Below are 27,135 nucleotides of genomic sequence, written 5' to 3'. Positions count from 1 at the left end.
AAACCGGACTCTGCTGCCGCCGCCGGCTCGCGCGGCCTGCCGGCAGGCGGCGCTGCGCGGAGGCCGGGCCGGCCTAGGCGGCGGGAGGCGGCGGCCGCGGCGACGGGAGGCGGCGGGGAGGCGGGCGGAGGAGGAGGCGGCGGAGGAGGCGGGAGCGGAGCGGAGCGGGGCGGGCGGCGGCGGCGGCGGCGGCGGGGCCCGAGCCCGAGAAGATGGCGGTGCGGAAGAAGGACGGCGGTCCCAACGTGAAGTACTATGAGGCCGCGGACACCGTGACCCAGTTCGACAACGTGCGCCTGTGGCTCGGCAAGAACTACAAGAAGGTACGCGGCTTGGGCCGCGCGCGCCCCGGGGCCGGGGGCGGGACAAAGAGCCCCGCGGCCCCGCGCCCCCCGGGCTCCGGCCGCCCTGGCCCCTCCCCCGCGGCCTCCGGGCAGCGCCCCGCGGGCCGCGCCCCTCCCCCAGCCTCCCCCACCCACCCCACCCCCACCCGGGCCGCCGATCCCTGCCCCCGCCCGCACGGCTGCGCCCTCTGCCCCTTGGGGTTTTTTCCCCCCTTTTTTTGCCTCTTCTGCTGCCCCGGTGCCGGCCAGCCCACCCGGCCCTGAGCCATCATCGCCTTTCCTGCTCTTTCTGGGGTGGAGACGGCCGGGCTGGGGTGCATCGGGTGCCGAGCGGGCGCCCTCCACCGCCCAGCCTTACCCCCCCACACACACACCACCACGTCCAGACAACCGCCAGGGCTCCCCAAGGAGCTAGGTAGCAGCGGGGGGCCGAGGCCTCCCCGGTGCTTTTGTGTGTGTCCAGAGAGACAGAGCTGAGCCCTGCGGCCGGGTAAACAGCCCCGGGCCAGGCGGGTTGTCAGGGACCTGGGAGAGGTTCCCACCCGAGACCACCTGTCTCCCTCCACCACTCCGCTCCACGGGAAGGACACCAGGGAGCCCGGGGTCGGGGGGTCTCTGGGCCGCGGCTCCTGGGCTTCAGCTTGCAGTCTGCAGCCCAGATTGGCCCTGCCCTGGGCTGGGGACCAAGGGGGAAGACCACCCTCATAACTCTAGCCCCTCATCCCCGGTAGGAGAACTGGGGTAGCAGTCAATAGAAGGGTCCCAGAAGCCTCACCTGGCTTGCTTTCCCAGCAGAGCATTCCTGGTGTCTTTGTCTGGGGCCTGGTTCTGGGGTGGCAGAATCAAGCTGCCTCTCTGCCCCCTGCACTCCCTCCAATTCCTGGATTCTCCTGGCTGAGTCTGGGCTCTGCTGCCCATCTTTGTAGCCTGTCAAAAGCATGCCAAGGACCTCACCAGCCGTGTTTCTGAGCGGGTTGGTGGGGGGGTGTCCCTGCCCCAGGGGTCTCTCTGGTGTGGGAATCCTAGCTGCTGAACCTGTGTGTGGCTTGCACTTGTACCTCTGCCCTTCTAAAGGGAAATCACTGAGGGGCCCTGGGGGAAGAATTAACAGCCTGTGACCCCCTGCTCCGGGCCCTTTGTCCTTCACCTTTCCCTTCACACCTCTCACTGAGCTGCTCTGTCTTCTGCTTGGGAATCCAGTAGGTAACAGGGTCAAAAGGTAAAGAGAAGGTTAGGTGGCTGGCTCTGTGTGCAAGGCAGGCAGGTGGTCCGGATGTGAAGGTGTTTGGGAAAACAAGGGTCGCCTGACTCAGGTAGTTTCCTCAGACCGCATTGATGGTGCCTTGTTCTTCCCCAGCCCGCTGGGGAGGAGTGAGATGCAGGTGCCAGCTCCTAGCACAAGTGCGGGTCGCAAGCCCACACTCTCTGGTCGAGGCCTACCTTCACTTCTTGGCACCTTTCCTAATAGGCCGCATTACAGGGAAGCCTGTTGGCTTCCCATGAAGTTTCCTCAAGAACTGCACTTACTGCAGTCTCGCAGGTTTCATTCCAAGACCTGAACTCTGTGTTCCTTCTGGATTTTACAGCCCTTGGTGCTGTTGGCTGGAGAACAGGTGCCACATTAACAGGGTCTGGCAGTGAAGCTTCCCTCACCCATGACACCCTACCCTGGGGACCCGTACCTGGTGGAAACTGAATTTTAACTTCCTGGTTAGAGGTTTCCAGGGGCCATCCTTGCACCATTTTCTTTCTAAGGACTTAAACACATGGGGAAGAAAAGCACTGTTTTCTTTGCCCAGGTTCTTCCAGAGCCTGTAGGGGAAAGATGTGGAGGGGATAGACAGTTTACTCGGGGTCTTGACTTTCCATTTCTCTAGTATATACAAGCTGAACCACCCACCAACAAGTCGCTGTCTAGCCTGGTTGTACAGTTGCTACAATTTCAGGAAGAAGTTTTTGGCAAACATGTCAGCAATGCTCCACTAACTAAACTGCCGGTGAGTGCAGAAGCTGGAATGTCCCCTGCCTTCCCCACCCCCCATACTCACTGCCCCAGCTGGCGTGGGAGGCATCCATCGGTCAGTATCGCCTTTTTTGAGATTTGGGTTATTTCTTCCCGTGCTTCTCCCTGGTCATTCGGTGCCCGACTTGGCCTAATCCCCAGTTTACTGTGCCTTTTGTTTTTGTAACACTCTGTGCAACAAGTCACTGTGGAACATGTGTGCTCAGTCCCACTCTCATGGCCGGGTTAAAGGGGTGTGGTTGGGATTTGCATAGGTTTCTGTTCAAATCCTGCCTCTTCCACTTGGTAAAGGGGGAACTCAATAAGTGCCGCTAAAGTTGGTGCTTGGGGCCGGGTGACGAACATTGGTCCCCTGTCCCTCCTGCAGGGCACATGTCGCAGTCGCTCAAGGGTTATAGAATTCAGGTGATGAGAGGGACATCAGTTTCACCAGGGATTTTGTGAAGAAATTAGTAACTGAGGAGAGAATCTCTGATTTAGATCTCACATGTTTCTTGCTGTCTCCATTCCGTAGATCAAATGTTTCCTAGATTTCAAAGCAGGAGGCTCCCTGTGCCACATCCTGGCAGCTGCCTACAAATTCAAGAGTGACCAAGGATGGTGAGATGCTTCCTTAGCTTCTTATGGGTAGCACAGAGGGACTCCACCGTGGTTCCTGGCCCCTTTCCACATAGGGGAGGGCATAGGTAGTAATTCTGTAGCTCTCTTCTTCTGGGTTAGAAAAATGGCTGAGAAGCAGGGCCAAAATAGTCTCCAAGGAGTTTAGTGTGTACCTGTGTGTCAGGGTGTGTACTATAGAGGAAAAGGGCCTTGGGGCTTGGCCTCTTAAAGTGTCTCTGTCCTTTTGGGCCAAGCAGAGGGACTGGTGGAGCTGAGGTCAGTGGACTCACAGCTTCCTGTGTGAAAATGGGCCCTAGCCTTACCCTACCCAGACCCGAGCAGCCCTACTCACTAGACTGTTTTCTCTTCAAAAGGCGCCGTTACGATTTCCAGAACCCATCACGCATGGACCGCAACGTGGAAATGTTTATGACCATTGAGAAGTCCTTGGTGCAGGTAATGGTTGAGACACCTCCCCACACTGCCGTCTCCCTTTTCTCCGTGAGGACCCTGCTCCCAACTCTTGTCCTATCAATTTCTTCTCCCCACAGAATAATTGCCTGTCTCGACCGAACATTTTTCTCTGCCCAGATATTGAACCTAAACTGCTAGGGAAGCTAAAGGACATTATCAAGAGGCACCAGGTAAGCGGGCAGGGTAGGAAGGGTGTCTGAGCCCAGGTGACTTTCCCCAGGGTTTTACCTGCTGAGCAGCAGCATTGGAGTGTCAGGCTTTGTACGGTAGAAGAGGGCCTGTCCCGGGGCGGGGGCATGGGTGGGAGCCTGGGCCGCTGTCCCTGCTTGCTGCTCTTGGGTCCCAGTGTGTGCAGATTGGGATCACTGTTCTTAGAGATCCCACTGGCCTGGGGGATGAAAGCATCCATTTCCACTGAGCTGGAGATTATCTGGTTTTAGATCAATGAAACGCTTGCTCTTTGGAACTTGGTAATAACAAGCAGATGTCACTGATGGAAATATCTAGCCACCTCTAAATTTCCCACATGTAGAGGATGCATTTAGAATTTCTATGTCAACATTCAGTGACTTGACTTTTGTGTTTTTAGCATGGTCTGGGCTGAGCTGTTTCCTTGTGTTGCTCAGCTAGCATATGCTTAGAGAATGCAGACTGACTTTAATAGGGAGCTCACTGTGGTTAAGTTCTAATTTGTATCCATCACTCAGAGTCCCTGTTGACCTGCTTCTCCTTGTGCCATCCAGGGGACAGTCACTGAGGATAAGAACAATGCCTCCCATGTGGTGTATCCTGTCCCAGGGAACCTAGAAGAAGGTGGGACCTGGGTTTTCCTGCCCTGCTGTGGGTGGCTTGGATGGGAGGCAGAGGACTGCTCCATCAGCATGCCGCCTCAGGGCCTCACCCTCCTCCGCCCCCATCCTCCTCCCACCTTGAGTTTTTGTTGCCTGTCCTCTACCATAGCAGGGGAGTGCTGTAGCAGGGCTCTTCCAGTTGTTGTATGTATGCCCTTTAGCTCATCTCCTCTCTTTTCTGTCCCCAGAGGAATGGGTACGGCCAGTCATGAAGAGGGATAAACAGGTCCTTCTGCATTGGGGCTACTACCCTGACAGGTGAGGATGGGTCGCTGAGGCAGGTGTGAGTTTGAGAGTCTGTCCCTGTTGTCCTGGAATGTCTAGCAGTGCAAGAAGGCTCTCCCTGGTGGTTATTTTTAGATTGGTTAGTGTGTTCTCCCACTTAACTCTGTGACTTCTCTGTCTGGACTTAGTAGACAAGGCTTAGATTATAAGGATCGGGCTTCATGTATGAAATGGTCACCCAGGAGACCAAACAGCAAATGTCAAAACATGGCTTCAGCACTTTAAAAAAAAAAATTCATTTTTATTGGGAAGTTGGATTTACAGAGAGAAGGAGAAACAAATATCTTCCATTTACTGGTTCACTACCCAAGTGACAACAATGGCCAGAGCTGAGCTGATCTGAACCCAGGAGCCAGGAACTACTTCTGTGGTCTTATGTGGGTGCAGGGCCCTAGGACCTTGAGCCGTCATCGACTGCTTTCCCAGGCCGCAGGCAGGGAGCCAGAAGGGAAGTGGAGCAGTCGGGATATGAACTGGCGCCGATATGGGATCCCGATGCATACAAGGCTAGGACTTTAGCCACTAGGATATTGCGCAGGGGTGTAAGCAAATTTTTTGTAGGAAGACATTATGCAGCATTTAAAGTAGTAGGAAATAACATGGATAACTATAGGTAAATCTTTTTTTTTTTTTTTAAGATTTATTCATTTTATTACAGCTAGATATACACAGAGGAGGAGAGACAGAGAGGAAGATCTTCCGTCTGATGATTCACTCCCCAAGTGAGCCGCAGAGGGCCGGTGCGCGCCAATCCGAAGCCGGGAACCAGGAACCTCTTCCGGGTCTCCCACTTGGGTGCAGTGTCCCAATGCATTGGGCCTTCCTCAACTGCTTTCCCAGGCCACAGGCAGGAAGCTGGATGGGAAGTGGAGCTGCTGGGATTAGAACCGGCGCCCATATGGGATCCCGGTGCTTTCAAGGCAAGGAGTTTAGTTGCTAGGCCATGGCGCCAGGCCCTACATGCTACTTTTTACAGTTAAGATTTACCTATAGTTGGGCCTGGCGGCGTGGCCTAGCGGCTAAAGTCCTCGCCTTGAAAGCACCGGGATCCCATATGGGTGCCGGTTCTAATCCCAGCAGCCCCACTTCCCATCCAGTTCCCTGCTTGTGGCTTGGGAAAGCAGTCAAGGAGGCCCAAAGCCTTGGGACTCTGCACTCATGTGGGAAACCTGGAGGAGGTTCCTGGCTCCTGGCTTTGGATTGGTGTAGCACCGGCCGTTTCAGTCACTTGGGGAGTGAATCATCGGATGGAAGATCTTCCTCTCCGTTTCTCCTCCTCTCTGTATATCTGACTTTGCATTAAAAATAAAATAAATCTTAAAAAAAAAAAGTAGCATGTAAAATAACAGTAGGATTGCAATTATATAGGGCTAAAGTTGTGAGAAAAAATTAATGAAGAAAACATATGGAACATCAAGAGTAGTTATGTTAAGATGGTTTTTCTGATTCTCTTATTTTTTAGGTTCATTTTCAATTGACACATAGTAATTATATATATTCACAGGTACAGTCTATTTTGACACATTTGCAACAATGTGCAGTGATTAAATCAGGAGTAATTAGCATGGCCATCATTTAAGCATTTGTCATTTCTTTTTATTTGAAACATTATTCTCCAGATTATTTTCCATTCATTTTTATATCAATAAGAAACTTATTATTTTTTAATCCAAATGCTGGCATTGTCTAAAGAAATTTGACAAGGTTAGGAATAACTGCTATAAAGCTGAACTATTGGAAATTGAAACATTTAGGCTTGCATGAATGCTCTCCATCTCTGTACTTACATTTAAAATCCACATTGAAATGAAAATAGAGAAACTGTCAATACCTAATTTCTGTCCCTTGATTTTTTTTTGTCCCTATTCAGTCATTTAGCTAGGGGCCTATTCCTCATGGGGGAAAACAAATTGATGTTCAGAACTACAAAATAAAAAGTTGCTTGAGAACAAAATGTTTCCCATCATGCATCATAGTGAATTCTTTGTTTTTAATGTTTTTTTTTTTTTTAAGGATTTACTTATTTTTATTTGAAAGTCAGATATACAGAGAAGAGAGACAGAGAGGAAGATCTTCCGTCCGATGATTCACTCCCCAAGTGAGCGCAACGGCCAATGCTGCACCAATCTGAAGCCAGGAGCTCCTCCGGGTCTCCCACATGGGTGCAGTGTCCCAAGGCTTTGGGCCTCCTTCTTGACTGCTTTCCCAGGCCACAAGCAGGGAGCTGGATGGGAAGTGGAGCTGCTGGGATTAGAACCGGCACGCATATGGGATCCCGGCGCATTCAAGGCGAGGACTTTAGTTGCTAGGCCACGCCGCCGGGCCCAATGTTTTCTTTTTTTAAAGATTTATTTATTTTTATTTATTTATTTATTTATTTTTAAAGATTTATTATTCATTTTATTACAGCCAGATATATACAGAGGAAAGACAGAGAGGAAGATCTTTCGTCCGATGATTCACTCCCCAAGTGAGCCGCAACGGGCCGATGCGCGCCGATCCGATGCCGGGAACCTGGAACCTCTTCCGGGTCTCCCACGCGGGTGCAGTGTCCCAATGCATTGGGCCGTCCTCAACTGCTTTCCCAGGCCACAAGCAGGGAGCTGGATGGGAAGTGGAGCCGCCGGGATTAGAACCGGCGCCCATATGGGATCCCGGGGCTTTCAAGGCGAGGACTTTAGCCGCTAGGCCACGCCGCCGGGCCCGATTTATTTATTTTTATTACAAAGTCAGACGTACAGAGAGGAGGAGAGACAGAGAGGAAGATCTTCCGTCTGATGATTTACTCCCCAAGTGAGCGCAACGGCCGATGCTGTGCCGATCCGAAGCCGGGAACCAGGAACCTCTTCTGGATCTCCCACGTGGGTGCAGGGTCCCAAGGTATTGGTCCGCCCTCAACTGCTTTCCCAGGCCACAAGCAGGGAGCTGGATGGGAAGTGGAGCTGCCGGGAATAGAACCGGTGCCCATATGGGATTCCGGTGTGTTCAAGGCGAGGACTTTAGCCGCTAGGCCATGGCGCCGGGCCCCTTTAATGGGTTTTTAAAGCCTTACTTATTTTATTTGAAAGGCAGAAGTACAGAGGGTGAGACAGACAGATCTTCCAGATCTCCTCAAATGGTTGTAACAGGTGGAGCTGGGCCAGTCCAAAGAGAGAAGGAGTGGCCTCCTACATGGTACAGGAGCCCAAGCATTTGGATCATCCTTTGCTGCTTTCCCAGGAAGATGGAATAGAACTGGAGCACCCAGGACTCAAACCAGCACCGATAGGGGATGCCAGTATTGCAAGCAGCAGCATAATTTACTTTACCACAATGCAGGCCCTTAATGGTTGATTATTTAAAAGAGTTAGAGAGGAAAAGGGATCTTCCATTCTCTGGTTTGCTCCCCAGATAACCACAATAGTTGGGACTGAGCCAGGCTGAAGGCAGGAGTCAGGAGCTTCATTCAGGTCTCCCTAAATGCAGGAATGCAGGGGCTCAAGTACGTAAGCCATATTCTAATACTTTTCATAGGGCATTGTTAGGGAATTGGAATGGAAGTGGAGCAACTAGGATTTGAGCCAGTGTCCATATGGGATGCTGGCACTGCAGGTGGCAGCTTTGCCCACATAGTGGATTCTTGTTTTTTTTTTTTAAAGATTTATTTATTTTGTTACAAAGTCAGATATACACAGAGGAGGAGAGACAGAGAGGAAGATCTTCCATCCGATGATTCACTCCCCAAGTGAGCCGCAGAGGGCCGGATTCGAAGCCGGGAACCAGGAACCTCTTCCGGGTCTCCCACATGGGTGCAGGGTCCCAATGCATTGGGCCATCCTCAACTGCTTTCCCAGGCCACAAGCAGGGAGCTGGATGGGAAGTGGAGCTGCCGGGATTAGAACCGGCGCCCATATGGGATCCCGGTGCTTTCAAGGCGAGGACTTTAGCCGCTAGGCCACGCTGCCGGGCCACATAGTGGATTCTTAAGCATTCTGTACATATGTACCATGCTAACTAGATGTCTTTTGTTAGAATGGTTACACATTTGGCACAGATAGCACACAGGTTGGTGTCTGAATAAGGCCAGCCAAATAAGCCTTACTTGCCTCCTGCAAAGCACCAATAGCTGTGCTCTGGAATTGCTGATGTGTTTTGAAATCCTGAAGTTTCTCCCACCAGGCACTTAGGGAGTTTTTGGGGCCTGGAGTGATAGCCTAGTGGCTAAAGTCCTGCCATATGGGCGCCAGTTTGTATCCCCTCTGCTCCATTCCCCTTCCAGCTCCTTGTTTGTGGACTGGGAAACAGTGGAGGATGACCCAGTGTCTTAGGACCCTGCACGCGCGTGGGAGACCCGAAGAGGCTGCTGGCTCTGGATCAGCTCAGCTCCGATTGTTGTGGTCACTCGGGGAGTGAACCAGTGGATGGAAGATCTTTCTTTCTGTTTTCCCTTCTCTGTAAATCCAATTTTCAAATAAAAATAAATGAATATTAAAAAAAAAAAAGGTGGGGAAAGTTTTTGGATCATTCAGTGCCTGGCCTGTAGCGATGAGGTTTCTTCACCTGTCCAGTAGAGGTCGCCCTCTCATCAGTGGCTCTTGTAGGCAGTTGCTTCCTGGGTGTTCTACTGCTGGCCTGACTGGGCAGCCGGCTGCATGGGAACCTCCTTACCTATTCCTCGCCTTTGGCAGGAATTTGGTGATCTAGGAACAGCACTGGTGTTTGGAAGGACCTGTTCTTTCTTTATTTTTTTTTTTTGAAGATTTATGTTTTGTTCATTTGAAAGGCTTAGCTATAGGTAGAGGAGGAGACACAGACTCTCCCACACACTGATTTACTCCCCAGATGGCCACAATAGCCAGGGAAGATCCAGGCCAAAGCCATGGGGCTCCGAGCTTCTTTCAGGCCTGCCATGTGGATGTAAGGGCCCAAGCACTTGGACCACCTTCTGCTGCTTTAAAAAAAAAAAAAAAAGAAAAAAAAGAAAATGTTTATTTGGAACGTGGAATGACAGGAAAAGGCAGAAAGACAGAACTTTTGTCCACTTTATTACTCCTCAGATGGTCATAATGGCTGGGGCTGGGCCATGCCAAAGCCAAAACCCAGGAATTCCATGTGAATCCCCCGTGTGGGTTGCAGGGACCAAGTCCTTGGACCACCTTCCACTGCTTTCCCAGGCATATTGGCTCAGAGCAGCCAGGCCTGAAACAGGCATTCTGAGACAGGGTGCTGCTGTCGCAGGCAGGAGTTCGCTTCTCTGGACCACAGTGCTGGCCTCTCTCTCTATATTCTATGTAATATTTCAATAGACTTTGGGAAAACAATAGCCCCCAAAAATAAACCAACAGAACCTAGTCCTTTTTGTCCATGTTTCTGAAAGAGCTACACTCTATCCCATTGATCCTCCTTTGTGCTCCGTTTCCCGTGGCAGTTATGACACCTGGATCCCAGCCAGTGAAATCGAAGCATCTGTGGAAGATGCACCAACTCCTGAGAAACCAAGGAAGGTAAGCTGTCCTCGTGCCCCGGCCCCAAGGGGCAGGCCGAGAGCAGACCACCTTCTGGCAGGAAGACAGAGGCTCCTGTGTCCTGGGACTTTGTTTAGCTATTGTTTATTTATTTTCGTATTATCTGAAAGGCAGGCAGAGAGTGACACAGAGAAGGAGGTTTTCCATCTGCTGGTTCCCTCCCCAAATATGCACAATAAAACAGCATTAGGTCACACTGAAATCAGGAGCTTGGAACTCAGTCCATGTCTCCTATGTGGGTGACAACTCCTGGAGCCATTACGTGCCGTCTCCAAAGGGGAATTGGAAGCAGAGATGGGACTCAAAGCCAAAGTCCTCCAGTGTGGCATGTTGGCATCCCAAGCCCAGCATCACCTACTCATTTTAGCAAGGGTTCCTAGGGAGAGTGATGCCTTCATGCTTCCCTCCGGCACCATTTGCCTTTGTGTTTCAGGTTCATGCTAAGTGGATCCTGGACACAGACACCTTCAATGAGTGGATGAATGAGGAAGACTATGAAGTAAATGATGACAAAAACCCTGTCTCCCGCCGAAAGAAGATTTCAGCTAAGACCTTGACTGATGAGGTGAAATGTTCTTTCTGCCTGGAGCCCTTTTAACATGTGCCTCAGAACAAGTCTTTGCTGGGGATTGCAGGCTGACACTTAGCCCAGTTCTTCACGCTGTAGGTAAACAGCCCTGATTCAGATCGACGAGACAAGAAGGGAGGGAACTATAAGAAGAGGAAACGTTCCCCCTCTCCTTCACCAACCCCAGAAGCTAAGAAGAAGAATGCTAAGAAAGGGTACAGTAGCACTAACCTTTCCATGTGTTCACAGTTCTTTGCACACAAAGGTGAAGGAAAGAAAGACAAATCTTTTCCCACAACTAGCTGCCGTGACTTAGAAATGCCACACGCTGCAGGTGTCCTGACAGGGAAGGTGGGGGGTCTGTGTCTGCCCAGTTCTAGTTCCAGTTGTTAGTAACCTTTAAAGGGAGCTTCATCACCAAATGCAAAGCCTCTGCCACTTCCTGTTACCCTGTAGGTCTACCCTTGATTCTCCCTCTTGCTTGAACTTTTATTTCCAAGGGCTTGTTGACAAAGGATGACTAGGTTCTCTTTCATCCTTGTATTTCCCAGCCCCTCAACACCTTACACCAAATCAAAACGTGGCCACAGGGAAGAGGAGCAGGAAGACCTGACTAAGGACATGGATGAGCCCTCACCAGTCCCCAATGTGGAAGAGGTGACACTGCCCAAAACAGGTATGGACCTGTGCCAGGTCCAGCTCTTACCCTTAAATGTAGCTGATGATTGACACTATGTTCATTGTCAGAGGAAATCTTGTAACTTCACACCCATCTCTGAGTTGGACTGTTTTGCACCTGACAGTACTTGTCTCCAAACCGTTATTACTTCTTTATACTTTTTTAAAAATATGTTTTTAAATTTTATTTTTGGTGATGTTTACATAGTTGATCAGAGTGGGAAGGGTCAAGAATCAGGGGAAAATGGGCAAGACCATTTTTTACACATTCTTTTTCTTCTTCCTGTATCTGGGGGAAGGGAGGATGCAATGGAAGAGACCATGCCCAGCCTCCCCAGTACTCGATGTTATCCCAGGGTCTCCATTGTGGAGCATGTTCTGAGGGTTCTGCTCAAGTGGTTTTCATAGTTTTGAGATGCTGTTGATACCACCACTCCAAGGATGAGGAAATCTTTCCAAGATCAGTTCGCTGGCATAGTCCACCTTAGAGTCTCTAGTCACCTAGAAGTTTGTTATCAAGTTTCACTGGGGTAATTGATCGATTTGTTCTGCCCTCTTTCCTCTGCAAACCAATGGGTGCTGCAGCCCAGCTCAACCCTGCCCACCACATGCTCGGTCCTCACCTGTAGCAGGGGGAGCTGAAACCCAGTCAGAGCGTCCCCTGGTAACTTTCACTGGATCAGGTCCCCAGCTCTGGTTCCTGTGCCTGCCACCATGTATAGTGAACTGGTGCAGTCTGTCCCACATCCTATTCAGCTCTCATACACATGATTGGGTGTTGAAACCTAACTCAACCCAACTGACTCCACCCTCCAGCCCTCACTCATGCCAGCAGTTGCCACTGCCTGTCCAGTCAGGCCCACCCCCAGTCCTGGTTGGCATGTTCACCAGTGGAAGTTGTAGGAGCCCACAGCCTCCCCATTGGACTCACTCCCTGCACCAGATCTTGTACTCTCCAGGCGGTTCTGCAGTCCAGCTATGCAGGACTTGCCCCCCAGTCCCAGTCCTTGCCAGCTGATGCCACAGCAAAGTTCAACCCACCTGTCTTAACTCTGTCTCATGCCTGTACAAATGGATACAGTCGGTTAGCACAGCTTGGCTCTCTCACTAATCCAGTTCACATGCAGGCCAACAGGTGTTATAACCCTGCCCAGCCTGCTCTGCCCCTAGTTCCAGCTCTCATGCTCACCAACAGGAGCAGTAGCCCAGCAGGGGAGTCCCCACTACTCCCCTACCAGGCTTGCACACTCTTCCCTCCCCCACAACCAGGCTTGAGTGTATTGGTGGGTATTGTGGCCCAGTGTGACGTGGCGTGTCTCACCTCAGTGTTTGCCGGTGGTTGCTATAGATTTGTTTATTTATTTTATTGCAAAGTCAGATACATAAGGGGAGGAGAGACAGAGAGGAAGATCTTCCGTCCAGTGATTCACTCCCCAAGTGACCACAATGACTGGAGCTAAACCAATCCAAAGCCAGGAGTCTGAAGCTCTTCCAAGTCTCCCAAATTGGTGCAGGGTCCCAAGGCTTTGGGCCGTCCTCGACTGCTTTCCCAGGCCACAAGCAGGGAACTGAATGGGAAGCTGAGATTAGAACTGGTGCCCATATGGAATCCCGGCTTGCTCAAGACTAGGACTTTAGTTGCTAGGCCATGGCACTGGGTGCTGTACTTTTTTTTTTTTATTTTAATGTATTTTATTTTTTTATTGGAAAAGCAGATGTACTGAGAGGAGAAGATGCAGAGAGAAAGATCTTTCTTCTGATGGTTTACTCCCAAGGTGGCCACAACAGCCACAGCTGAGCTGTTCAGGAGCCGGGAGTTTCTTCCAGGTTTCCCACATGGGCACATGGTCTCAAGGCTTTGGGCTATCCTCCACTGCTTTCCCAGGCCATATGCAAGGAGCTAGAAGGGGAGTGGAGCAGCCAGGATATGAACTGGCACTTATATGGGATCCTGATGAATGCAAAGCGAGGATTTTGCCATTTAGGCTATGGCCCTGGGCCCTATACTTTTTTTTTATATATATATATAAGGTTTTGTTTGAAAAACTGAAAGAAAAATCTTTTTTAAATTATTTATTTATTTATTTATTTATTTATTTCTGGGGTTTTTTTTGAAAGAAAAATTCTTATGTGCTGATTCACTCCTCAAATGCCCACATCAGTGTGGGCTGGACCAGGTTGTGAAGCAAGGAACTCAGAACTCAGTCTGGATTTTCCACATTGGTTACAGGGATCCAGTGTCTTGAGCCATCACCTGGTGCCTTCCAGAGTTTATACCAGCAGTTAGCTATAATCAGAACTGGAGCCTGGTTTTGAACCAGTATAGGATACTGGTGTCCTAAGTAGTGTCCTAACTTTTGTACCAGATACATGCCTCTCAAAAATTCTACTATGCATTCCTACCAGCATAATAGATTTCAGCATTAGAAAACACATTGAATTGGGTGTTTGACATAGTGGGTAAGATGTTAATTCATCTCATGTAAGAGTGCTGAGTTCAAGTCCTGACTCCTGAATTTGTGGTTGATTCCAGCTTCCTGTTAATGTGCACTCTGGGAGGTAGCAGATGTTGGCTGAAGTACTTAGGAGATCTGGACTGGGTTCTGGGCTCTTGACTTTGACCTGGCCCTGCCTTGGCTGTTGTGGGCATTTGGGGAGTGAATGAGCAGATCTGAAATATCTGTTGTTTCTCTCCCTCTGAGATAAAAATAAATTAAGCATCTAAAAAACAAAAATGTAAAGGATAATGAAAACAGATACCGAGGAAAGTTTTGGCTTTCCCCTAATGTGTTCTAGTGGGTAAAGTTTGCAGCTGATGTGAGAACTTCATTTTGGAGACCATTGCTTGGCTGTACTGTATGCCATAGACTAGCTGCTGCTGTTCCAACAGTGTGTTTCAGGGTGGGGTTACCGGGTCACTGAGAGAGAAGTTTTACCTCCTGCCTGCTTGTCAGTCAACTCTTTCCTATTTTCTCCTGAACTTACGTGTGTGAATTCAATTGAGGACAGTGTGCTGTTTTTCAAAACCATTGGAGATGTAATTATTCCCCAACAGTAGAGATGGGGACCTTTATTCTGCCAAAAGCCACTTGGAAATTTACAGTGTTATTGACAGGTCATACATAATTATCAACTTGGGCCCGGTGGCGTGGCCTAACGGCTAAAGTCCTCGCCTTGAAAGCCCCGGGATCCCATATGGGCGCCGGTTCTAATCCCAGCAGCTCCACTTCCCATCCAGCTCCCTGCTTGTGGCCTGGGAAAGCAGTGAGGATGGCCCAATGCATTGGGACCCTGCACCTGTGTGGGAGACCCGGAAGAAGTTCCAGGTTCCCGGCATCGGATCGGCGCGCACCGGCCTGTTGCGGCTCACTTGGGGAGTGAATCATCGGACAGAAGATCTTCCTCTCTGTCTCTCCTCCTCTGTGTATATCTGGCTGTAATAAAATGAATAAATCTTTAAAAAAAATAATAATAATTATCAACTTAAAAATTAGTTGGGTATAATTTATTGAATTTTGAGTCCGAACGTTTGGTCTGGCCTTACAGTCCCTGTATGGCCTACAGGCTGGATGTTCCCCTCCTCTGCCCAACAGACTGATTTGATCAAATAGGAGTCCTTTGCAAGCTTCCAGACACATGGTTGGAGATGGGGGCCTGTCATAGACAAGAATGATTTGTGAATATATATGTAGAAAACATGTAAGTGTGTTGCGTGGAGAAGGAGAGAAAGTAGTGAATGTTTTGAGTCCTAGAATGACTGGTTGGAGGGAGTTACTGGTTATAGTAGTCAGAGAACGCCTTTTGCCAAAGTAGGATATCTAGAGCTATTGATAGTAGAGAGACTCAGTGTGGGCAGAATTTACCTGACAAGGTGACTCTGTTCTGGCAGTGAACACTAAAAAGGACTCAGAGTCAGCTCCAGTGAAAGGAGGCACCATGACTGACCTAGGTAAGATGGGAGCCCCTCCTCCCCAAGCCGGCTATGCTGCTGCCTCTCCCCTGGCCAGACCGGCTTTGCAGCAGGCCTCCTTCTTGCCGCTCAGGAGGCTCCAGCCTTCTATCTCAGTGTCTTTCTCTTTCAGATGAGCAGGAGGATGAGAGCATGGAGACCACGGGCAAGGTGGAGCCAGTTTGGAGAGGCCCTTCCTCTATGGGATTCTGATTTCTGATTGCAAAGTTCCTTCTGTCCAGACTTTGCCCACCCTAGACAAATCTTGTCTGTTGCTCAAAACTCCAGTCCTTTTAGAGTCCTGGGGCCCCTGCCTGCTCATTCCTGTCACCCATCATTGGCGCCCCCTTTCCAGGGGTCTGGGGGGAGCAGAGGGTTGCTGAGGGGCCATGGAAATGCTGAGTGTCCAGCAGCCTCCATACTCATAGGATGAGGATGAGAACAGCACGGGGAACAAGGGGGAGCAGACCAAGAATCCAGACCTGCATGAGGACAACGTCACCGAGCAGACCCACCACATCATCATTCCCAGCTATGCTGCCTGGTTTGACTACAACAGGTATTGTTTGGCTTCTCCCTGAGTGATTTCCCTGTTCCAGGGCCCAGGGAATTTTGTTCTGCTTCTCCTGTCTCTACTAGATAGACGTAGTGGAGCCCTGGTGGGGTGTTCTCCCTGACCCCCAGTTTTTTCTTGAAGTTTCAGTCTGTCCCCCTACCTTCTAGGCTTTTCTTCTTTCTGGAGTTCCCAGGCCTCCTCTAGCCCTTCACCTGAGTCCACTCTGACTTCTTTTACAGCGTGCATGCCATTGAGCGAAGAGCTCTCCCTGAGTTTTTTAACGGCAAGAACAAGTCCAAGACACCAGAGATGTAAGGAAATCTCAGCTTACGGGTTCCCCTTCTCCCTTCTGTCCCCTTTTGCCTTCCTGACCAGCAGCATTTGCAAACATGCTAGGTCCTTGCATGCTAGGCTTATAAAAATGTGCTATCTAGAGCCCAGCATTTGGGCATCTGCTCTTTAGGATGTTCCTAGTTGTGCTATCAAGCCTACTTTATGCAGAGCAATTCCCTGCGCTAGTGCTTTGAATTCCTTTAACAAGGGACAGAGTCTTGCTATAATCGACAATACTATCTAAAATACAGGTCTCTAAAGATCGCAAGTAGCAGCTTTAGAATACCAATGATTGTTACCAGACTGGTCCTGAGAGTGGATTCTGGAGAAAAATAAGAGAAGGACCTCAGAGAAGACCTAAGATTGAATTGAGCGATGAATAGAACTGGTTAATGTAAAGTACAGACTTGGGACTCAGAAGACTTCATCTCCTCCAAGTTGGCCTTAGGCCAAACTTGGTGACTCAAAGGTCTTGTTCGGTTAGGGTTGCTCCAGGGCTACTGCCTGATAAAGTAGTGAGACCAAGAACTGAAGAGATTTTCATCTAACTTGTCCCTCATTGTTCCCTTTCTGAGGTCCTCCTCTATTCTCACCACATTTCTTGCCCCGTAGCTTGGTTCTCTCCTCCTTTTTTTCTGGTGAAATGGTGTGTATGAAAAGGAAGGAAAAGTAAGCTGTGCTAGGTGACACAAATTCAAGATGATACACCAGTAGGGTTGGACTAGGCACTGAATTGTTGGTGTAAATTGGTAAATGATGACGATGGCCTACATCTGTTGAGGACTGTCTTCCGGGCACTTTCCTGAGTGTTGTGCATTCACTAATTGAATCCTCACACTCACTTTAGAAATGGGTGCTGCAGTCATGTTACAAGTTACACAGGGGTTGTTTGTTGCATGAGGTGATATCATTCATAAATAGTGAAACTACCATGGAACTGCATCCTTTAGTTCAGCTCAAGTTTTTATTTTATTTATTTATTTTTATTTAAGATTTATTTATTTTTATTGGAAAGGCAGATACACAGAGAGGAGGAAAGACAGAGACGAAGATCTTCCGTCTGATGATTCACTCCTCAAGTGACCACAACGGCTGGAGTTGAGCCAATCTGAAGCCAGGAGCCAGGAGCTCTTCCAGGTCTCCCACACGGGTGCAGGTTCCCAAGGCTTTGGGCCTGCTTTCCCAGGCCACAAGCAGGGAGCTGGATGGGAATCAGGCCCGCTGCGATTAGATATGGCAGTGCCCATATGGGATCCCGACGCGTGCAAGGCGAGGACTATGCTATTGCGCTGGGCCCCAGCTCAAGTTTTTAATCTTTATACAACATAGCAGCTACCAGTTTTATTTTTAAAGATTTATTTATTTTTATTGGAAGGGCAGCTATACAGAGAGGAGGAGAGATGGAGAGGAAGATCTTCTATCCATTAGATTCACTGCCCAAGTGGCCTCAATGGCTAGAACTTTGTCTATTCAAAGCCAGGCTGGAGATGAGCCAGCCTTGTGGAGCTTCCCACAAGGGTGCAGGGTCCTAAGGTGTTAGGCCGTCCTTGACTGCTTTCCCCGTCAACCAGCAGGGAGCTGGATGCGAAGCGGGGCTGCCAGGATTAGAACCAGTACCCATATGGGATCTCGGTGCGTTCAAGGCAAGGATTTTAGCCACTAGTCTACCATGCCGGGCCCCAGCTCCCAGTTTTCAAGCTCCTACACCATTACATCAAACTTGTTGAGTCCATCAGTGGAACTAGAGTTTGAAGTTACAGCTTCCCAACTTGAAAACATACAATGTTTTTTTTTTTAAGATTTATTATTTTTATTGGAAAGTCAGATATACAGAGAGGAGGAGAGACAGAGAGGAAGATCTTCCATCCGTTGATTCACTCCCCAAGTGGTCCCAGTGGCTGGAGATGCGCCAATCCGAGGTCGGGAGCCCAGAGTGCTGAGCCTCTTCTGGATTTCCCTGTGGCTACAGGGTTTCCCATGTGGATTCAGGCTTTGGGCTGTCCTTTGCTGCTTTCCCAGGCCACAATCAGGGAGCTGGATGGGTAGTTGGCCTGTCGAAATTAGAACTGATGCCCATATGGGATCACAGCGTGTTCAAGGCCAGGACTTCAGTGGCTTGGCTACTCCCCCAGGCCCTCTTTTTTTTTTTAAGATTTATTTGGTTTTGGGCCCAGCGCAATGATGTAGTGATTAAACTCCTCGTCTTGTATGCCGGGATCCCATATGGTCACTGGTTCTAATCCTAGCGGCCCTGATTCCCATCTAGCACCCTGCTTGTGGCCTGGGAAAGCCGTGGAGGACGGCCCAAATCTTTGGGACCCTGCACCTGTGTAGGAGATCCGAAAGAGCTCCTGGCTTTGGATTGGCTCACCTCCAGCCGTTGCGGTCACTTGGGGAGTGAACCATTAAAGGGAAGATCTTCCTCTCTGTCTCTCCTCCTCTCTATATATCCGCCTTTCCAATAAAAAAAAAAAAAATTATTTTTTATTGGAAAGGCAGATTTACAGAGATAGGAGAGATTTTCCATCTGCTGTTTTATTCCCAAAATGGCCACAATGGCTGGAGCTAGGTTGATCTGAAGCCAGGAGCCTGTTTCAGCTCTCCCACATGGGTACAGGATCCCAAATATTTGGGCCATTCTCTGCTGTTCTCCCTGGCCATACCCAGGGCGTTGGATTGGAAGTGGAGCATTTGGGACAGGAGCTTGTGTCCTTATGGGATGCTGGCGCTAGCAGATTGAGGATTAACCTAATGAAGCACCTTGCCTACTCCCAAAATATTCTTTTCACCATGTTATACATATGTAAATGAACAAATAAGGCTTCTCTTTAACATCTAAGTTTGAAGACAAGGGCACCTTTTCTTTTTATTTCTTTCCTAAAAGTTGGATAGATAAACATCCCTGAGGGTAGCCAAGAAGACAATTCATGTGCTTATGACCCTGGCAAGGAAAATGTAAGGCCTGTGAGAATCCCACACACCCAGCACATAGCAGGCATCCAGCGTATAGGAAGTAAGATAGCAAGTCTGTCTGTAGGAACTGGTATAGGAGTCATTACCTATTCTATTGCTTTGCATTCATTCTTCCTCTTATTCGTCTCTCTCTTCTAAGCTACTTGGCCTATCGAAACTTCATGATTGACACTTACCGACTTAACCCCCAAGAGTACCTCACCTCCACTGCCTGCCGCCGGAACCTGGCTGGGGATGTCTGTGCCATCATGAGGTGGGTATTGCTGCCTAAAAAGGGGTACGGAAGTAGAGATGCAAACAAGGACCATCAGGGAAAGGACTGGGATGAACACCTGTAGACAAAGGTGAAGTACAGGTTTGGGGAGTTGAGGTGTGGGATGAAGCAGAAAGGACTGGGTCTGTGATAGAATGGCAGGGGTTCAGTTTTACCTGCTCTCTGGGAAGGTAGAAGTGGGTGACAGGGTGTGAAGGGAGGTTAGGCTGAGATGCAGACTTGGTGTCACTGGAATTTGAGTGTTGATTAAACAACGGGACTTCCCAGACAGTAGAATAAGTGGAAGAGACCAGGGGAGGAGGAGAGGCAGGGCCCCCAGGCACCTTTCTGACTGTTCCACATTGACTAACTCTGCCTCCCTCCCCACAGGGTCCATGCTTTTCTTGAACAGTGGGGTCTTATTAACTACCAAGTGGATGCTGAGAGCCGTCCAACCCCAATGGGGCCTCCACCCACCTCTCACTTCCATGTCCTGGCCGACACACCATCGGGGCTGGTGCCTCTGCAGCCGAAGACCCCACAGGTAGGACGAGGGGCCGTGGGGACAGAGTGGGCTTGGGTAAGATTGGGCTTCTTTGGACTTTTCTTTTTCTGTTTTTTTTAGGGTAATGATTCAGGAGTATTGTGAGGCTGCTTCCTTTCCCATGGGATACAAAGGGCTACAGGACTCAGTCCCATGTTTAGCATCCTCTCTCAGCCTCTGTCCCCAAGGCTGTGGGGACTTCTGAGATAGCAGAGATGCTCTTGTCCTCAGGGAGCAGATAGGCCAATGTAGAGGATGGAGCGGATGGAGGAGTAGGGCTTATAATCAGCTTGCATGACAGTTCTAAACTTTTTCATGTTTCCCACATTTTTTCATTTTTGTCTCATAATTATTATCACCTCCATTTTTTCCACTTCCATTTCATCTGTAAAGATAAGAAATGTTATGTGGCTTGCCCAGGGTCACAGAGTACCAAATCTAGGATTAGAATCTAATTGTCCAGCTCCTAACAGAACTTTAAAGATACATGTGAATACAAATGGACACCATGCCAACTGCATGTCTAATTAATCAGGGAACTGGAACAGTGGCATGAGTGCCCCAGAGCTTTTTGGGCCACCCGGCACTTGGCCTTGAGGCCTCCAGGGCTGTGGCCTGGTCATTTCCTGCCCAGCTTCCATGACGCCGAGCTCTGTCCCCCAGGGCCGCCAGGTTGATGCTGATACCAAGGCTGGGCGGAAGGGCAAAGAGCTGGATGACCTGGTGCCAGAGACGGCTAAGGGCAAGCCAGAGCTGGTAGGTGGGGTGCAGACCCCGCTGAGCTTCTTATTTGCCCCTTTATTGGGGGTCCCCTGCCCGGAAAAAAGAGACATGAGAGCAGAGGAGCTACAGCAGTAAGGGAGGAAGTCCCGCCCACGGGCACCCCTGGCTCGGGAAGGAAGCTCCTTCTGTCTGTTTTCTCTCTCTGTCTGCCCCTGGCTCCCGGTGGTCACCTGTGCTCACCTCTCTCTTTTCCTTCTACAAATAGCAGACCTCTGCTTCCCAACAAATGCTGAACTTTCCCGATAAAGGCAAGGAGAAACCAACAGACATGCAGAACTTCGGGCTGCGCACAGACATGTACACAAAGAAGAGTGTCCCCTCCAAGGTACGCAGCCTAGGCTGACTGGGGCTAGAGGACCTGCTCTCCTGCGAGGTCCCAGGCTCCTCTCCCCTGACCTACCTGTGTGCCCTGCAGAGTAAAGCCGCGGCCAGCGCCACTCGAGAGTGGACAGAACAAGAGACCCTGCTGCTCCTAGAGGTAACTGGGGCAAGGAAAAGAGTTCTATTGTGAGAACAGAAGTGGCTGGGGGGGCCGGCTGCCCTTTTGAGTGGGGAGAGCTTATGGAGTCTGGTGTGAGCAGAGCAGGATCTTGACCCCAATTTCTCCTCTTCCTGATGGGCGTCACACCTGCCCCAAGAAACAGCTCCAGGCCAGGGATATGGGACATGTCATTAACTGCATATCCTTTCTCAGTGCTACTTGGATCCAGCAGCAGTCTACACAAATGCCAGTACACAGAGAGCTTTGAACCCGGCTGCCCTTGGTAGGCTGGGGGAAGTTGACATCTAAGGGAAGTGGCTAAGTAAGCAGAGTTGTGTCTCCACCACTACCACTAGGCACTGGAAATGTACAAGGATGACTGGAACAAAGTGTCTGAGCATGTGGGAAGCCGTACCCAGGACGAGTGCATCTTGCATTTTCTTCGTCTTCCCATTGAAGACCCATACCTGGAGGACTCGGAGGCCTCGCTGGGTCCCCTGGCCTACCAGCCCATCCCCTTCAGCCAGTCAGGCAACCCGGTTATGAGCACTGTTGCCTTCCTGGCCTCTGTCGTCGATCCCCGTGTTGCTTCTGCTGCTGCAAAGTCTGCCCTAGGTAACTTGGGGGCTCTGGTCTTCTTGGTGTGCGTGGGGGCCCCTTTCTTAAGCCAACACTTACTTTGCAAGTCTGCCTTCCTCTCTGGCCACCGCCCAGTAGCCTGTCCAGGTGCCATGCTGGTCTTTTTTGAGTAGGGGCTTGTGAAAAGGTGTTTGTGGTGGGGGCAGGCCAGAGCTACCCATTCATACAGCTCCCAGTTACATTCCCTGGGTCTTGCAGAGGAGTTCTCCAAAATGAAGGAAGAGGTGCCCACAGCCTTGGTAGAAGCCCATGTTCGGAAAGTGGAGGAAGCAGCCAAAGTGACAGGCAAGGCGGACCCAGCCTTCGGTCTGGAAAGCAGCGGCATTGCAGGAACCACCTCTGATGAGCCAGAGCGAATTGGTGAGGCCTGGCTCGTTTCCAGCTCTCCCTTTTCACCAAGAGCCTCAGCTCCCAGCCTCCCAAAGCCACCCATGCCCCACATTGGTGTTAGGGCATGACACAATGGCAAGAATTGGTAGAATTTGTCTTTTCTTCAGGGTTTCACCTTAGGGGCGTGGCTTCTTATTGGTCCTGTCCCTAATATTTTGGCTGGTAGAGGGACTGTTGGGAAAGTGTTAAAGAGACAGATTCAACTACACGTTTCCTCTTTCCTTTCCTTTCCTTTCCTTTCCTTTCCCCATGGGCCCAGAGGAGAGTGGGACTGATGACACCCGTGCAGAGGGCCAGGCCACAGATGAGAAGAAGGAGCCCAAGGTATGGAGGGACTGAACGCAGGCTGGAAGGGGCAGGTGTGGCCCTGTGATGGTGGGCAAATAAGTTCTGTTCCCAGTGTGGCCCTTGGGGTGAGAGCCACCCCAGCCTGATGCTCCCCTTTCCTCTCATTGGGACTTTAGGAAGCCCGAGAGGGAGGAGGGACTGGAGAGGAGGAGGCCAAGGAGAAAACAAGTGAGGCTCCCAAAAAGGATGAAGAGAAAGGGAAAGAGGGCGACAGCGAGAAGGAATCTGAGAAGAGTGATGGCGACCCAATGGGTGAGCATCCCAGATCGGTGCCAGTGAGTCCAGGAAAGACAGGGGAAACCGTCAGACTAACTCAGCCCTGTCCTGGCCCAGTTGATCCCGAGAAGGAGAAGGAGCCAAAGGAAGGGCAGGAGGAAGTGCTGAAGGAAGTGGTGGAGTCGGAAGGGGAGAGGAAGACAAAGGTGGAGCGAGACATTGGTGAAGGCAACCTTTCCACTGCTGCTGCCGCTGCCCTGGCTGCTGCCGCTGTGAAGGCCAAGGTGGGCACACTCGAAAGACCCCAGGGAAGACGATGTGCATGTCCCTGATCTCCTTGTCTTAGGAGTTCTTCTTTGCTCACCCCTTGCTGGCCTGTGTTCTTGTAATTTTTATCCTGAGAAGTATCAGTCATCTCTAATCTTCTAGACTCTCTAGATCTGTTTCCTGTTCTATAACCACTTGACTGTTTGTCTTATCCTTGGTACTCTCGCTCTTTAAAAAATATCAAGCTAGCGCTACTACTGCAGCAAGTTTGCTTATAAACCCACCAGTGTCTACCCTGCTTTTCTCCCCGAGCATGACTGTTGCTCTGGACACTGCTGCTGACGGGCTGTCACACTTCTCCTTTCCTAGCACTTAGCCGCCGTTGAGGAAAGGAAGATCAAATCTCTGGTGGCTCTGCTGGTGGAAACACAGATGAAGAAGTTGGAGATCAAACTCCGGCACTTTGAGGAACTAGAGACGATCATGGACCGGGAGCGAGAAGCAGTGAGTAGCCTCCCCTAGGGTCTCAGTGGGAACCTAGAATCCTCCTGGAGACAAAGTTAGACCTCAGTCCAGGACTGGGGGCTATGAGCAAGAAACAGCAGTGCACAAAGCCTGAGACCCAGCAGGACAGGACAGGCCAGGGAAGGAAGACCAGTCCTGGGCAATTAGGAATTATACACCACCTGTGTAGCCTGGAACCCAAAGTCTGGACTGTGGTCTTCTGGCCTTGTGCTTTTTGCTGCATCTCTGGGTCCCTGAACAATGCTTGACTCATAGTAGACTCTCAGTAAATATTTGTTGATTGGTTGTGGGTTGAAGGTGTGATGAGAGGATAATGGCTTTAGCTCTAGTAGGTGCTGTCGGAAAGGGGGTGGGACAGACATGGTATTGAACCCTTTTTCTTTGAGACCCTGCCTTCAGAGAACTTAGTCTGATTGGAGACATCAGAAGCAGTTAATGGTGCCTGAAGTGTCTGATAAATTCAAATAATGCCACCACCATGTCACTCCTGTTTTAAGCAGACTGGTGCCCTGGTGCTACATGTGAGGTGGGGAGGGTTCCAGGGGCAGTAAGTCAAATGAAAAGACCAAGTCATGAGAGATCACCATAAAGCCAATGCTCAGAGTCTGCTCGTGTGATCTGGGATGCTTCTCCTGAACAAGTGAGCTGCTAGCCAGTGCTTCAGGAGAAGAGAACTGGAATTGATAAGAACTGTAAACAATTTCCTGCTCAAGGGAATGGCATATTCAAAGTTTTGGAGCTGCAATGAGCCAAGTCTGCCCCCAGATTAACTCCATAGCAGAGAGGCCGTAAGGGCAGCCGGGAGGGTTAGGTGATGAGGATGGAGGAAGCCCAAGCACGCAATGTAGATTATAGGAACCACCAGAATGAGAGGCAGGGTCTTGATGACAAAGTCAGGGGGCAAGGTATGTGCCTGGGGATCTTCTGAAAATCAAGTAACAGCACTCCACTGGCACCTGCAGCTGGAGTATCAGCGGCAGCAGCTCTTGGCCGACAGACAAGCCTTCCACATGGAACAGCTCAAGTACGCAGAGATGAGGGCCCGGCAGCAGCACTTCCAGCAGATGCACCAGCAGCAGCAGCAGCCTCCGCCAACCCTGCCCCCAGGGTCCCAGCCAATCCCCCCAACAGGGGCTGCTGGGCCAGCCGTGGTCCATGGCTTGGCAGTGGCTCCAGCCTCCATGGCCCCAGCTCCTGTGGGCAGTGGGATACCTCCAGGAAGCTTGGGTCCTTCGGAACAGCTTGGGCAAGCAGGGTCCACAGTGGGGCCGCAGCAGCAGCAACCAGCTGGAGCCCCACAGCCTGGGGCAGTCCCACCAGGGATACCCCCCCCTGGACCCCATGGTAAGTTATGGGTTCCAGAACTCCTGTCCCAGTTCTCCTTAGAGGGGAATATGGTGGGCCTGAAGACAAGGATTAGCTTCTGTCCCTGCAAGGGGTGCACCTGTTCTGCCTCTAAACCAGGAGGGATCCCTTCCCAAACCCACAGTGCCAGGAAGCAGAAGGGTGGTGTCTAACCTTTAGGGAAGAGTGGCTATACTGTTCCTGTACATTGTCACTGTGTGACCTGGTGAGGGGGATTTAGCACCGCTAATCTTCACCACCCCTCTTTTTTCCCAGGCCCCTCACCGTTCCCCAGCCAACAAACTCCTCCCTCAGTGATGCCAGGGGCAGTGCCAGGCAGCGGGCACCCAGGCGTGGCGGGTAATGCTCCTTTAGGTTTGCCTTTTGGCATGCCGCCTCCTCCTCCTCCCGCTCCATCCATCATCCCATTTGGTAGCCTAGCTGACTCCATCAGTATTAACCTTCCCCCTCCTCCTAACCTGCATGGGCATCACCACCATCTCCCGTTCGCCCCGGGCACTCTCCCCCCACCTAACCTGCCTGTGTCCATGGCGAACCCTCTACATCCTAACCTGCCGGCGACCACCACCATGCCATCTTCCTTGCCTCTCGGGCCGGGGCTCGGATCCGCCGCAGCCCAGAGCCCTGCCATTGTGGCAGCTGTTCAGGGCAACCTCCTGCCCAGTGCCAGCCCACTGCCAGGTGAGAAGGGGTCAGAAGGGGAAAAGGGTGAGGGAGAGGGGTCCACATGGAAGGAGGGAGGGCAGGTGGGGAAGGGGTCAGGTCCTGTAATCTCCACAGTCTAAGCTTTTTGAACACTGGGAAATGAGGATGCGGGAGGAAGGGCCTCTGGCTGTCCTCCACCTTGCCCCAGCCTGGCAGCTGTCACCTTGGGGGTGACTTGGGGGCCTTTGACTGGTGGGTCACAGAGGAATCCTATGGCACAGAGCACCTCAGCTGTAAACTTGGAAAACAGCTCCCTGTTTGCATGATGACCAGCGCCCCTCTGCTCATTCCCATTACGGTCAAGAGTTCCCGTGGGCATAGCAGGATGGCTGGGATGTCTCGGTTTTTCCAGTGTGAGGTGGAAGGAGGCGTGGGGAAGAAAGTTATACATCCTGGGGACCTCATCATCCACCACAACTGCATGCCATGGCTGGTCCTGTGCTTGTGTGTGGTGGCCTGAGTCTGGACCCCATTCTCTGCTCACTTGAGCTGATTTCCCTTCCTTTTCTCCACAGACCCAGGCACCCCTCTGCCTCCAGATCCCACAGCCCCGAGCCCAGGCACAGTCACCCCTGTGCCACCTCCACAGTGAGCAGCCAGCCAGACTCACCCCTCACCCCCTCAAGGAGCTCATGGTTCCAGGAACAACCCTCCCCTAACCACTGGGACCCTTCCCCAGCCTGGAGAGTTCGTCACTACGTAAGGAAAGCTCCTGCCCTACAAGCCCTTGCCTGCCCGGCAGTGGTGTGTGCTTTTGTACCATTTTGTTCTAGGACTTGGTGACAAGCTATTTCTCCTGTCTGAGAGCATAGTTCGGGGATGCCACCCTCGAAGCAAGGGCTGGGAAAGGCGTTCCTCCAAGGTTCTCATTAACCACTTCTAAGGGTGCACTCCCCTCAAAACTACTGCATTTTTTTTTTTATGGATAAAAAAGATGAAGCCCTTTAAAAGGAAGTAGATTTTAAAAAGCCACATTTGAGCTCCCTTCAACCCATTACAAAATAACCAGCGCTTACATTTTTCTAGAGGGTGACAATTTTAAGAAAGGGGAACTAGGGTTCTGGGGAGGTCGCTGTTAGGACAGAGTGCAGCACCACCTCCCCAAGCCTGCTGCACCTGTGCGCTAGTCCCCGCTGCCGCCGCCTCATCTGTGCTTTTCAGGCCACCCCAGCCCAGCCAATGATGCCCTGCTCTTGGGATCTCGGTTTGTGTTTTTAAAAGTCACCTGCTTAGTCGATGTCAGCGTTATGTGTATTTGGTGGGGAAATGTATTTTTGGGGATTTCTGTGGTAGGTAATAGAGGACGGGAGGACACTAGATGCTGTTTCTTCCTGTCCTGAGTCGTATCAGTGACTCCTGGAAGGCATGGAGAAAGGAGGTTTGTAACCCCAAAGTTTCAAAAAGCACTTAAGCACCTCTCGTCCTTATAACTGGGTGGGTGCCCCTCAACCTCCTCATCTACCAAGATGGACTGAGCCTTG

At 50.8% G+C, this 27,135-nt stretch overlaps 1 protein-coding gene across 6 annotated transcripts; it reads left to right on the top strand.

Moving 5' to 3' along the window:
- Positions 1–97: 97 nt before the first annotated feature.
- On the top strand, positions 98–26,993 carry SMARCC2 (SWI/SNF related, matrix associated, actin dependent regulator of chromatin subfamily c member 2). 6 transcript variants are annotated; one of them, XM_058673824.1, is made up of 30 exons: positions 131–323; positions 2,222–2,341; positions 2,882–2,967; positions 3,342–3,423; positions 3,519–3,611; positions 4,185–4,254; positions 4,481–4,550; positions 9,985–10,060; positions 10,515–10,646; positions 10,749–10,864; positions 11,201–11,325; positions 15,217–15,276; positions 15,410–15,447; positions 15,705–15,835; positions 16,072–16,143; positions 19,278–19,391; positions 19,782–19,935; positions 20,599–20,691; positions 20,924–21,043; positions 21,134–21,196; positions 21,556–21,814; positions 22,037–22,198; positions 22,488–22,552; positions 22,693–22,828; positions 22,910–23,076; positions 23,429–23,563; positions 24,547–24,928; positions 25,205–25,288; positions 25,565–25,630; positions 26,170–26,993. In XM_058673824.1, exons 1-30 carry the CDS (start codon positions 213–215, stop codon positions 26,244–26,246), a joined length of 3,459 nt encoding a protein of 1,152 aa, XP_058529807.1. In that variant the 5' UTR covers positions 131–212; the 3' UTR covers positions 26,247–26,993. The 6 variants fall into 6 exon arrangements, with proteins under 6 accessions (XP_058529808.1, XP_058529809.1, XP_058529805.1 ...); XM_058673825.1 differs by lacking the exon at positions 25,565–25,630 and having other exon boundaries at positions 98–323; XM_058673821.1 differs by having other exon boundaries at positions 25,205–25,630.
- Positions 26,994–27,135: the final 142 nt, after the last annotated feature.

Source organism: Ochotona princeps, chromosome 15, assembly GCF_030435755.1.
Source record: "Ochotona princeps isolate mOchPri1 chromosome 15, mOchPri1.hap1, whole genome shotgun sequence".
In the NCBI taxonomy this organism is placed as follows: domain Eukaryota; kingdom Metazoa; phylum Chordata; class Mammalia; order Lagomorpha; family Ochotonidae; genus Ochotona; species Ochotona princeps.
Note: the sequence above shows the minus strand (reverse complement) of the source record. Positions and strands in the feature narration are given on the sequence as shown.

Excerpts from the sequence above, each read along its gene's own strand:
- SMARCC2 (XM_058673821.1), top strand. The coding sequence starts at position 213 with ATGGCGGTGCGGAAGAAGGACGGCGGTCCCAACGTGAAGTACTATGAG. Across the intron at positions 4,551-9,984 it reads TGGGGCTACTACCCTGACAG|TTATGACACCTGGATCCCAG; the intron begins GTGAGGATGGGT and ends TTCCCGTGGCAG. Across the intron at positions 25,631-26,169 it reads CAGTGCCAGCCCACTGCCAG|ACCCAGGCACCCCTCTGCCT; the intron begins GTGAGAAGGGGT and ends TTTTCTCCACAG.